This window comes from Sipha flava, unplaced genomic scaffold (assembly GCF_003268045.1).
Source record: "Sipha flava isolate LNK unplaced genomic scaffold, YSA_version1 203_pilon_pilon, whole genome shotgun sequence".
Classification (NCBI taxonomy): Eukaryota; Metazoa; Arthropoda; class Insecta; order Hemiptera; family Aphididae; genus Sipha; species Sipha flava.
The window spans coordinates 698,263-711,922 of NW_020272799.1; the positions used below are offsets into that span (position 1 = coordinate 698,263).

Genomic DNA, 13,660 nt, shown 5'->3' on the forward strand with positions numbered 1-13,660 from the left:
CCATAAATGGATTATGTTCAGGTATTGTTGAATCATACTAGAAACTATAGTTGGATTTTCGTTAGACATGGTGATAGCTGTATCATCTGCATAAGTTCCGAGTTCAGTGAAAGAGGTTTTTGGGATATCGTGAGTAAAGACATTGTATAAAAAAGGAGCGATGTCACTGCCTTGAGGAACACCGGCTTTAATATAAAAATATTTTGAGCGATTAGAGTTTTGCCGAACTACGAATGTGCGGTCGCTCAAGTAAGTAGCCAATCTTTAGTCCATTTTCTCTATTGTTTTTCGCCTTTAATTTGAAGAACTAATGCTACGGTAGTAGCTGCTTAAGCTAAATTTACGGTGCGCAAAACAGTAGCCATAATATGCGATTAAATAGACAAATACGTTGACAACGTAAAAAAAACTAAATTTAAACTAATCAACATTATGTAGTATGTGGTCGACTTCAATGTTCATTTTTAAAAAAACGGTCCGTGTTCGAACACCGTACAACAATACAAAATGGATAGTGTGTGTCGTTCATCAGTGTACGAACTAAAAATGTGTGAACCACACCGTACACCGTCAAATAAAACCGTAGTGTGACCGCCTTTACTTAGCGCATGTCCATCGTAAATTCCGTGAATCGTACAGTTATATAATTTGATTTTTATGATATAATAAAATAAGATGAAGTTTGCTAAAAATACCAATACGATAGTAACTCTTCATGTAACTTCAAAAATATTATAAAAATCCGCTTGATTTGTTTAAATTGATTTTCGTTTGTGACTTTTTGTTTACATGAGTGTTCAAAATACAATTTAATTTCAATACAACATACAGTTCTATACAGTTCAATAATATACATGGTATATAAAATACAGTTGATAAATTTTAAAGTATATTTTTTGTTGAATATTAATTATTTAATGAATTGTATACATTTTAAAATTAAATAAATTTAATAAATAATAAACATACAATTTTGTTTGTATATTCTTAGTGCATATCATTTCGGGCCCAAGTTATGACATAGTCGACTTGCGACCGATATCAGGACGCAAGTTACCGGTCGAATTCATTACCTGCAGAATATTCCTTTTTTTGGGACGCAAGTAATATGCAGTCACAGTACCTATGCACCTATATTTTTTTTAATTATACTCTTATAATTTGAAAAAATTATATATTTTTTTTTTTTTGTAAAACATAACATAGTATAACATTTATAAATTAAATTTTTTTATATTTATACTTTCAACATTATTACAGTAAACTACATATTTTTAAGTAGACCATATATTGGTAGATAGCCAAAACAATTAAAAACAGGGTTAAATATTTATCTATTTCTACAGAAATAGATAAATACTGCATTTTAACTATATTATGTACATTTAATTTTACGCATTTTATAAAAGTATAATAAATTAATAGCTTGTAACTGTAAGGGATAGAAAAATAATTCCAGTAATAAGAACAATTATACAGTTTTGTTTTCACCAAGAAGAAAAATTTTTTTTCTAAGTTTAGATTTCTTTTATTATCAACAATTTATCTTTTTTATAATAATGTAAAATATAAACAATAAAACAAATAAAGGTTTTTTTTTTATATTATTATATGGTTTTTGAGACTGGGTGTAGTTGTACTGAAGTAGTTGCATCTATGCATATTATATTTCAAACAGATGATAAGAATATATTCAACACTAAAATAAGTACTTATTGAACTGACAATGTATATTTTCTAATATCAAGACAAAGTTTTATTGGTTTTACAAACATTTATAGTATAAGACTTAAATTTAAAATATTAATAAACAAAAACATTATGGCATCTTATTTTTGGAACAAAAAAAATCATATAAAATTAATATTTCACGTTAAGTAATAAGACTAAACTAATTAGAAAATATTAATTGATCATAAAGTTAATGTACCTTCTATTTTATTTAAAATCAAATACCAATGATAGTAAAATAATTTAGTTTAAAAAAATAATATGATGAGTATACATTTATGATTGGTTACAAGTAGTTCTAGTAACTGCAGAAGATCCATCCACAAACTTAGTTCTGAATAATACATTAGCATTGCTAAACATACCATCTTTGAGGGATACTATAATAAATTGGGATTGTTTAAAATGTTTCTTTAACATTTTTCCTATATTCTGAGTATGAGAAAGATCTAGAGCAGCATCTACTTCATCCAAAATATAAAGAGGAACAGGATTAAATAGCAACATAGCTAATACTAAAGATAAAGCAACCAAAGATCGCTGGCCTCCACTAAGTTCATCTAAGCTTTCCTTCCACAGTCCATTAAATGCCACACGGATCTCTAGTCCTGCAGTAATATCATCTTTATTTACTTGTTTTAAACAAGCCTCGGCACCAGGTAATACACTACTGAATATTTTTCCAAACTCTAAATTAACATTGTCAGAAGCATTTTGTAAGTGTTTACGTTTTTGCACTTCTAATTCTTCAAGTATCTCAATTATTTTATTTTTATCCTTCTCAATTGCCACCAATTTTTTTTCTAAACGTTTATACTCTAGGATGTGCTTTTGAAAATTATTCAATTTGCTTGGATCCACGACTTTTGATATTTGATCATATCTAGCTTGCAAACCATCAAGTACTTGCTTACATTCATCTATAAACAATAAAAAAATACACCAAATTGATTTTTAATTATTCATAAATGTGAGTAATATAAATATATGTTTATTTGGTTCATTGAATATAAAAAACATCAAAACAATCCAGCAATTTCATAATAATAGTAATTCAATTTTTAGTATTGGGTATTTTGACATTTAAAAAAAGTATTCATTGTTTTATTTATATTTATATAGATAATTGACAATTTAGCTTAACATTTTTAAAATTTAAAAACCGAAATATTTGAATATGGACATTTTCATTATCATAATTTTATTAATTATAATTTATAAGTAAAGAATACTTATAATTCCCTTAAATAATATACTATAATCTGTGATTTTCATAACCAATTAACCAATGGATATAATAATACTCATAAAACATATTTAACCTAAACTAACTAGTTTTCAAATCAATAGATTATTAATACATATGATTTATAAATACATTTTTAAAAAATTAACAAACTAATTTATCCTTTGATTTATTCCAGTAGAGTTTTTAAATTATAATTAGTCCTAAAATATGTAGACACATAACTAGATAAAGCTATGCACATTCTAATTCAGACTGGAAAGTTATTTATTCGAGATTAATAATCATGTAAATTTGGTAAGACTAATTAAATAATATATGATATATAATTATTAGGGCTCGGATGTTTATGCACTTAAAACTACTGTAATATGCATGCATTTATGCACTAAAAAATTACGAAATATGCAATCAAAATATGCGCTAAATATTATAAAATATACATTTTTAGCCAATAAAAACACCAAATTATGCACAAAAAAACATTTTTTAAATTTGTATAGCATTTTATTTACTTTATTATTTATTATTTATTATTTATTACATTATTAGCATTACACTGTACTACTATAGTTTTTTTAATTTGATCAAATTTGTAACTACACCTGTTATCACTAAGTAAATTTTTGTAGTGTGAAAAACTTCGTTCTACATCAAATGATGTTATTGGAACATATTTAAAGAATGCAAGATCCTTAACCTTCAATTTTTTTTTATTCAAATTATCAGAGTAGTAAAATGCCGCCTCTAACCACGTTCCCTAATGCGTGGTAGATTGTAGTTACCACACCTATAAAAATTATATACTCAAATTGTGGAATTAATTGTATAGTTCGTTAATTTAAATTGTTTTTTAAAAAATGTACTGAAATATGCATTTTTATTTTTAAAATCCTAAAATATGCAATTAAAAAACAAAATTATTAAATATGCAAAATTAAAATAGTATTATTTGATTCAGTAGAATATGAATTACATTTGTATCCAGGTTAGCAATAAATTGGATAAATAAAAAAAATATGCAATTTTATAAACATCTGAGCCCTAATAATTATGAATCAATAAACTTGAGATTTCTTAAGTAATACACAACAAATATGAAATTGAAACATAGAAATATTCTCACACAAAAATAAAAAGAAACAAAAAAAAGTACAAAAACACATATTGATTTGCACTCAAACCAAGCAACTATGTATACCCATGTTTTCTAATCATATGTTACTTACTCATTAGTAAAAACTATGAGGATTAATTTTAGATTGTTTTAAAAATAGATTTAAATTATCTGAAATAGTACAAAATATAATTTATTATTTTCTCAGTTGTTACAATACAATAAAACTAAATTTTTAATTTGAGTTTTGAATTTAAGTTTATGTTTTGTACAGTATGCTCTGAATATATGTAAACAATAAAATACATTAACAGTGGTTTCCTAGGATGTAATTTAGGGGAGGGCATTAGAGCAATCCCCCCTCAAAGTCCACATTGTAATAATTATGAATTAAGATATATGTTATATATCAATTTACAGCACATAATTTAACTCCCAATCATTTTGAATAAGATTAATCATCCCTTTCCTCTAAAATAAGCATATATTTATGTGTATAGGGTTGCCAAATGGTCCATCACAAATTAATTTATATTTTCAGTAATTTGTTATGAAAACTATAGTTAGAACCACTTTGAATTTTTTTATGAGATACAATGTATCCTAAAATATTTTTAAAATGAGAAGCCAGTACATTATTTCATAGATTATTTAAAAAAAAATAAATAAAATAAATACAATACTTGACATAAATATTTAATATATTGTTTAATTAATGTTAAGTCATATAAATTTGGAAGTCTTCACATACTATACTAACTAAAACATGCCTATACTAACTAGTAATACTCGGGTAAATATCTCAGTCAATCTTACTACCTATCTTATTGCATTATGTTATTATGTGCAGAACCTCGTCTTGTACTCAACAGACTCCAACAACCAATAATAAACTAAATCAAATTAACATGCTATTTTACAATATATTATCTTACCAGAATTAAAATGTGAAAAATCCATTTTTTCAGCAATATGTTTTTGATCATCACTCAATTTATTACCAAGTTCAATAAATATTTGTTCTAGCTCATTTACCATTTTTTTATCTTTTGAAAGTTTCATATCCATTTCTAAAATAGTTATTTTACAATTTTTCAATTCAGTACTTAATTCCTTTTTTTTGTTTATACATAATTTAATTTCATCGGAAGTTTTAAGTGCTTTTTCTTTTTGTGATTCATATATTTTAAAAACTTCATTAAAAATAATTGTAGCTTCATTTAGTGTTAACATTAATGTAGTTAGCTCACTTTCAAATTTTTTCTTCTGAGTATCCAATACTTTTAACTGATTTTCTTGATCTTGCATTTGATTAGTTAAGTCTTTAATTTCAAGTTCCAATTTATTAAAGTTGTTTTTTTTTTCATCATATTCTGCTTTGTTGTTCTTTATTTTAGCTAAAATACTTTTTCTAGTTTTTTCTGCATCACTAAGTTGTTGTTTTAAAATATTTTTAGCATTCTTCATTTTAGTTTCCAAATTAATAATTTTAGCTTGTAATTGTTTTTCATTAGCTTTACCTTCTTCATACTTTTTCTCCAGCTCAAATATTTGCTGTTTAATGCTATTTACTTCAGTAACTTGTTGATGAGGCTGTCCCAAATGTACATCTGATCTAATTTTATCTAATTCTACTTGAACTTTAATATGTTTTTCTTGAAGTTGTTGAACTTTATCAGACAAATTAGCCATTGCAACAAGTTTATTATCTATATGTGCAAACTCAGATTTTTTTGTTTTAAGCTGTGATATAATTTCATCTTGATTAGCTATTCCTTGTAAAACAAGTCTTTGTGTGATAGTTCCACCAGTAATATTACCAGCTGGATTGTAATGATCACCCTCTAATGTAAAACACTGCCTATTAACTCTGCTGTCAAAACAAACTTTAACAGCAACTTCTTTAGTAGTACAAACTAATGCTTGTCCAAATATCCATTGTATGGCTTTAGAATATTTTTGATCATATTTAATAAGTGATATTGCAGAAAAAACTTGATCAGCTCCTCCAATTTGTTGAGCTATTTTTAAAACATTTGGTGGCAAACTATTAGATTTAATTTTATTTAATGGAATAAAATTTACACGATTTGAAAATTTATTAGCTTCTAAAATATCTTTACCAACAGAATCATCTTCAACAACAACAAAGTATAGTTTACCACCAGCTATAGTTGTTAATGCAAGTTCATACTTAAAATCAATTGGTTTAAATAAACGACAAACAAGTCCATGTACTTTTTGACGATCAAAATTTGGTTGAGGGTCATTATAATTAAAAAATAAACTAGAATTGTTTGATTCAAATGATTCTATTTTTGAACTTAACTCTCGTATATCTCTGAGTAAGCCATCACGCTTTGGTCTTAGATTATTATGCTGACTTAATTCTTCATTAGTTTTCAGATATTCATTCTTAATTTTTTCATATTCTTTTTCTTTAGCTGTTAATTGAGCTAGTTGTATATCATATGTTTTTTGAGCTTCTTTCATACCAGTTAAATGTTGATTCAATTTTTTTTTTAATGCATCAATTTTTATTGCATATTGTTGATTTTCTGATTCCTGATTTTGTAATTCTAAATTAAATTTATTAATATTCTCTTGCACCGAACCATTGTCTTCATCTGCATATATATTTCCAGAATTTAAAGATCTTATTTTTTTATCAATTTCTTCTAAATCAAATGTGTCTTTCTTGTTATTTTCTTCAAAACCTGCATTCACCTTATTAAAATTTTCAATTTCTTTTTGTTTTGCTTCAAGGTCTTTTTTACTATTCGTAATATGTTTTTGTAGATCAATAATTTTTTGAACCTCAACTTTTATATTATTTTCATATACATCTACTTTAATTTGAATAGATTTTTTTTCTTTTTCTTTTTCTTCTAATTCTTTACTAAATTTAGATACTTTTTGTCCACACTCTATTTCCTTTATCTTCTCTAATTCCTCTATTTGATTGGTAATTTCATTAACTTTTTTTTGTAAATCATTATAATCTTCATTTTTTTTCCCAAATTTATCTTCTAAGGCTTTTAATTTAGAATTTTCTTTCCTAAATGCTGTACCGTATCGAATATAGTTCCAGTAGTCAAGTTTTTCTTTTTGTTTTTTTAATTGATTTTGAACTATATTTAATTCCTCTAGCATATGTTTTTCTTTATTAATAGTATCTATAGCTGGGAGAATCTCTTCATCAGCAACATTTCGCATTTCTCTTAATTTATTATCTTTCTTACCAACTGCCATTTCAAGACTTTTCTTTTTAGATTCATACATATTAGTACCTGCAGCTTCTTCAATCATTGATAATATTTCTACAGGCTTCATATTTAATACTTTTGTTATTCTACCTTGCATAATGATAAAATGAGGATTGTTTACATTCATCTGCAGTGAATTAAAAAAGTCCATAATTTTCTTAGCTGTTACAGTAATACCATTAATTCTGTAAGTATTTTTAGAACCCATTCCTACTTCACGAGAAATAACAATTTCATCATTGTGACTATAATGAGGGGCAGATCTTGATTTATCTTTATTGTCAAATGTTATAGTAACAGTAGCTGTTTGAACACCAGCTTGTCCACTTTTGTAAATGACATCTTGCATAGTTGAAGCTCGTATTGTATTCATAGCTGATATTCCCAAAGTGAAACAAATTGCATCCAAAATATTTGACTTACCAGTACCATTTAGACCAGTTATAGCATTAAATTTTGGATCAAAATCTTTCAACTCAACACGTTTTCCATACGACTTAAAGCCGTCAATAACTAAGGATTTAATATGCATAGTTTATCTGCAAAAAAAAAAAAATTTATATATATACATAAACATTAATCTTAAAATAATTTAAAGCTATTTATAGAAATCATAATGATAATGTATGTTAAATACATTAAATACAAATAGTTAAATACTAATAAAATAATATTATTATATTGTATATATATATTTATATATGTTGTATATCAGTGCTTAGCGGTGAGTGTTGGCAATTAACATGTCACTCTTTACCAATTATTTTGGTGAATGTTGTCTATTTTTACAAATACCTCACATTGCAAACATTTACTGATGACTGTTGACATAATATATACATAAATTATTTAGTAAATGTTGACTTACGGATAAAAATGATGTAATTACAATTATTTTACAATTAATAATTAATAAAAAATACAAACGGACAGTTAAATAATAAATATATTTAGATTAATTGATTAAATTTAATTTGTTCACTATATTATAATTTATTATGACCACATTTTTTTTTCTTATGTACAATAACTTCACATACATTAATTGTACTTTTTAGCACTTTAAACAAAAATAATTATCTTGCTTTTTTTTAGTTAAACTTTAATTTTAGTTAAACTTTTCATAAAAAATTACTTTCACAATTTCCATTTTTATAATTGATAATGTTATGCATAAAAATTAAAATAAAATAAAATTAAAATTAAAAAAAAAAATACTTATAAATTGTGAAATATTATAGGTTTATTTAAAATCAAAAAATTAAAAATAATTCTAAAAAAAAAATGATCAATAACCAGTAATCATCAAACTCATCATCAATTTCTCTTTAATTTTCACTATTATAACTATGCAATTCGGGTAAACTATTATGAAATCAAATTTAGTGTCATAATCATCACTATCATTTGATTCTACATCTTCATCTAGTTCTTCCAGTACAGTGCTTATTTGATTATCACGAGACATTTGAATGCGATATAAATTTATTCTTATAATATATATAACGCTTCAAGTGTAGTCAACATTTACCAAACAATATTTGTTAATGTGCACAATCACCTGTATATGACCGCATAAAGACTATTTTGGAAATATTCACTATGATTTTTTATGTATGCTAACATACACTAATGACAGTCAACATTCACCGACTGCGGTTATAAACCTTAACATATAAATATAATGTATTGTATACAATTTAAATATTCTGTAAAGATAATTCAAAATATATTTTTTAATATTCTTTAGAGATATTGGTCCATTTTAGTTAGCTAATAACTTTTCCCTTACATTAGTATCAACATTCTTCAATATAAAAAATTACATAACAATTCAATTTAATCAATACCTAACTAACATTTATTCAATCATTTTTTATAAAACAATTATCTCCCATGATTAAATTAACAATATCTTCAAGTATGCATAAATGTGTATTAAAAGAAATATCCAAGAATACCTAGAATATTAACAGATAGGAAAATAGTTCATAATCCTGGATTTCAAAACAATATTATAAAAGTGTAAAATACATTACTATTATTGTGCCAAATTAAATTAATAACAAGAATAATCTATAATAGAGTAATAAAATATTATTGGTTTGGATAAACCTATTATTTAAATAAAATTATATCTAAATAAGGTATATATTATGAAATTAACAATATATTTTTTTTTTTATAAACAATTTCTTCACAAAAATAATCATAATCTATAATTGAATATTATGCAAACATAGATATTGGTTGGTTTTAAAATTATATTTTTAAGCAAACCAAAAAAGTTATTATATTACACAAGAAAAATAAAATTGGAAGAATCAGACAAATAATTATAACCTAATAGGTTTAGAATAATATCTGTACCCCAGAGGCAAAGAAAACCATGTCCATTTTTGAAGAAATTTAGTTAGCTTTATATCCTTGTACATTTTTTGCTCTATATAAAGGTATAAGGCACAACATCTAGTTATCAAAAGTAATGTAAATAAAGACCAATAAAGCAATTTAAATTAGTCACAAAGAAAAACAAATTTTTAGACGAAAATAATTGAAAATTTGACTTCCTGTAAAATTACTATTTTGTGACACGGTTTCCTTTACCTCCGGGATACAGATATTTAATGAATATATATTATTTAACTATAAAAGTTACTATGAGTATTTTATACATTTATTTTCTACAATGTTATATTAATCAAATAAGAAATATACAAAAAATGTAAAAGTGAATTAAAAATATTTTTATTTTTTTTTTTGGTAAATGGTTAAGTTAATATAATTTGTATATTTATTTATATTTATTAGACAGTTGTATTCCTTTTAGAATTAAATCCAGGAACTATCAAAAGTAATAAAATTAGGCATTATGGAAACCTAACTTAACCATACTATGGAAACCTAACCTAACCATACTACACAGATACAAATTATTTAATACTTCAATTCTGACTGCATATATAAGAATTTATACTTTGCATTTTATACTTAGGTAACATGTTACCTAAGTCATAATAAATATAAATAAAAATTCAACATTTCAACATTGAACAATAAGGTAGGTAAAATTTCAAATGAAAAAAAATTCAAGAAAAAAACGAGATTTCCATCAAATCTTATTAATTAAAAAGTTTTAAAATTGATCGAAAAATGTTGTAATTCAAAGATTTAAATTTAAAATGCCTATATGCTTGGCGTATAAATTTGATAAACAGAGGTTAACAGAAAATATGACTTGAAACAAAGAGCAGTTCTTCAGATCATATACAGACACAAAAATTAAAAAATTTAATAGAATTTAAAATGAAAACAAAATAAAAACAGGAAGTAACAATTAATATTGCTGTTTATTTGTTTTCTGCTTGTTAGATAAAGATATTATACTAAATGAATGGGTGACAAATCTACAAGATAAAGTTAAAGTAAATGATGAATCAATCATATCCAATATATAAATTGTAACAAAAATTAGGTATAAAAAACACTTTTACAATACATTAATATAAAAAATGATTTAAGGCATTAATAATCCCATCTCCTACAATTCAAAATAGTCTGTTGCGTGCCAACCGTTTGATCAGTTGATTCCAGTACTAATGTCTAGTCAACGCATAGATGTAGGTGTAGTAAAGAAATAATTAAGACTCTTTATGATAAGTTAATTTATTAAACTGTTAAAAATTATCCTAAGTACTATAAATTAAGTTAGCTGTAAATATTCTAAGTCCAAATGTTTAAACTATAGAAATTATTGTAAGTCCTAACAATGAACTTTATAAAATTAGTTGGAAATATTTCTAAGTCCAGACCATGACATACACTGACATGAAGGTGCTCAGTGCAGCATAGCCAAAACTCGTCTAAATAGGGCCTGTTCGGGACCCCCTTTTATATCTGATATATGCAAATGTGTGTGTATATGAAAAATGATAATAAAATATGACAAATATGATGAGTTGTTATTGATTCTGTGTGTGCGCTCTAAAATATGATAATTCTTTATTGATTCTGTATGTGTGTAAGATCTCTCATAATTATTGATGCAGAGATACAGGATGTGGTTTAATATTTATGACAGTTATTATATGTATCATTATATACTCTTACATACCCATATGTAGTGCAAGGTAATTGTGATATTATTGTTAACTAAACAATCAAGCTATCATGTGGTTTCGATATTGATGAGAACCTCCTTATATTGTATTTTCTATTATATGATTACGCAGGACGCGACAAATCAAAGGACGAAAAAAAAATGATTTATTATTAGAAAATCAAAAATAAAAACAGAAAAAAATTCAAATTAATATGTATGACTAAATAAGGTAAAATTAAATATCTTATTAAATAGAAATAGAACAAATAGAAAAATGTTCTAAAGAATTCTAGTTGATAATAACTAGTACTTACTTTAAGTATAACTTAAGTATTTAAATACAAAGCAGACTTAAGTGTTTGATTACATGCTGAAAACAGTACATAAGAATATAAATAATTAAAACATAAAATATAAGGAAAACCTATTTTAAAATAAATAAAATACCATGTAAATTCACAAAAAAAAATTAATAATCAAAACCCATGGATCAAAAACAACGAAGTGCACGAATTTATGGCATATTCACAATAACGTACAATAACTCATTAAGTTAAAATTGAATTAGTGTAACTATTAACAGTACAATTCTAATATCAAATAACAAAAGGATTATTGTTTCTTATCTAATATCTTTTAACCGCCAATTTCCTTGCGTGCTTATACAGTTTATGCATCAACTATAATTTGATAACAGTACGAACAAAACAACATAGATATTGGTGACACTGATGATTACGCCAAATGTTGAACTAATTATTAAAATTATCAATTTTTTTTTTTTTTTAAACCAGTCAGTTCTTGTGCAACTAATACTTTAGATATTTTTAAAAATATTTTCGATAAGATGTTCTTATTTTGTATAACAGTAAATTTACATTATTATAACCGCTTGTCAATTTTAATGTGGTAGTATAGTATCGACTATAGACACTAATATCCAGAGGCGTTTTTAGTGGGGGGCGAAGAGGGCGATCGCCCCTCCCTGAATCCGTATTTAAGGAATCGATTTTATGTGAGATACACATTTAAATTTTTTTTTAATGTGGATCATTTTATAACGATACTTAGTTTCCATACTTAGTGAAAAATCAGATAAAACACAAGCGTAACTTTCAAAACACAGACAGGTGTTAAAAAAAAAGTCGATTCTAAGTAGATCCGGCATTAGATTAAAAAAAAATTACAAATATTAAGGATTCACCTGATTTAAATATTACCAAACATTTTACTTGTATATTTTGAATCTGAATCAAAGAAAAAATTTGAGTCGCCCTAGAAGTAAGTCTAAATACGCCCCTGCTAATATCCTATTGCCATACCCGTAACGTATGTTCCGCTAGCAATATTTGATGAGGAAGCCCAGTGGTTTCTAAAATTGTTACATTATTGTCAATCATCAAATTGTATGTTAAGTTGCATATCATAGACCCAAAAATAGGATGCATGATTCGGGTGAGATTTTAAAGTGCGATACCAACGACTTTGATTATTATTTTAATATACTTAGAAAGTCGAGGACGACTCGTTTAAAAAATTAAAACGTAGGTAATTACGTGGTTAATTGAAAACAAGTCTTAAAACGAGGTCAGTGAGCTTGCGAAAATGTCCAGCCCCAGAAATAGGGTGCATGGTTCAAGCGACGTTTCACCCCCTATAATTTGCTATTTTCGTTTTGGACATAAAGTTATGCTTCAGTTTTTGTGACTATCAATTATTTGCTGATGATCTAAAATGCATACTAATATATATATATTCAATTGATGACTCAATTAAAATATAGAATGATCTTAACAGTCACAGCATTTGGTTCAGTAATAATGGCTTAAAATTAACCTCATCGAAATGTGTCAAACTGTGGTTTTACTACTCCCAAATTAAACTAAACTCTGAGTACTACTTTATTATTAGTGATAAACTCAATGAAGTCAACAATATTATAGATATTGTAGTGGTATTTCAATAGAACATAATGTTTTCATATCATATAGAACAAATCCGTTCCAAATCTCAAAAAAAAATCTTGGTTTTTTAATTAGAAATACAAAAAAATTCAATGATGAAGTCTGTTTCAAAACACTGTGTCTCGATTATTAGGCTATTACTTAAATATTTTTCAATATTTTGGAATCCGACGCAAATTGGTTTGATTGAATCACTTGAACGTGTTCAAAGAATATCTGACCTGGGCGGCCAAA

The 13,660-nt window shown here is 25.4% G+C and overlaps 1 protein-coding gene across 1 annotated transcript; it reads right to left on the reverse strand.

Annotated features, from left to right (window-relative positions):
- Positions 1-1,824: 1,824 nt before the first annotated feature.
- Positions 1,825-12,053, reverse strand: LOC112682420 (structural maintenance of chromosomes protein 2). Its single transcript, XM_025553020.1, has 4 exons — positions 11,910-12,053; positions 11,777-11,832; positions 5,030-7,899; positions 1,825-2,651 (listed from the first exon to the last, which is right to left on the reverse strand). Exons 3-4 carry the CDS (start codon positions 7,890-7,892, stop codon positions 2,008-2,010), a joined length of 3,507 nt encoding a protein of 1,168 aa, XP_025408805.1. The 5' UTR covers positions 7,893-7,899; positions 11,777-11,832; positions 11,910-12,053; the 3' UTR covers positions 1,825-2,007.
- Between the last annotated feature and the right edge of the window lie 1,607 nt (positions 12,054-13,660).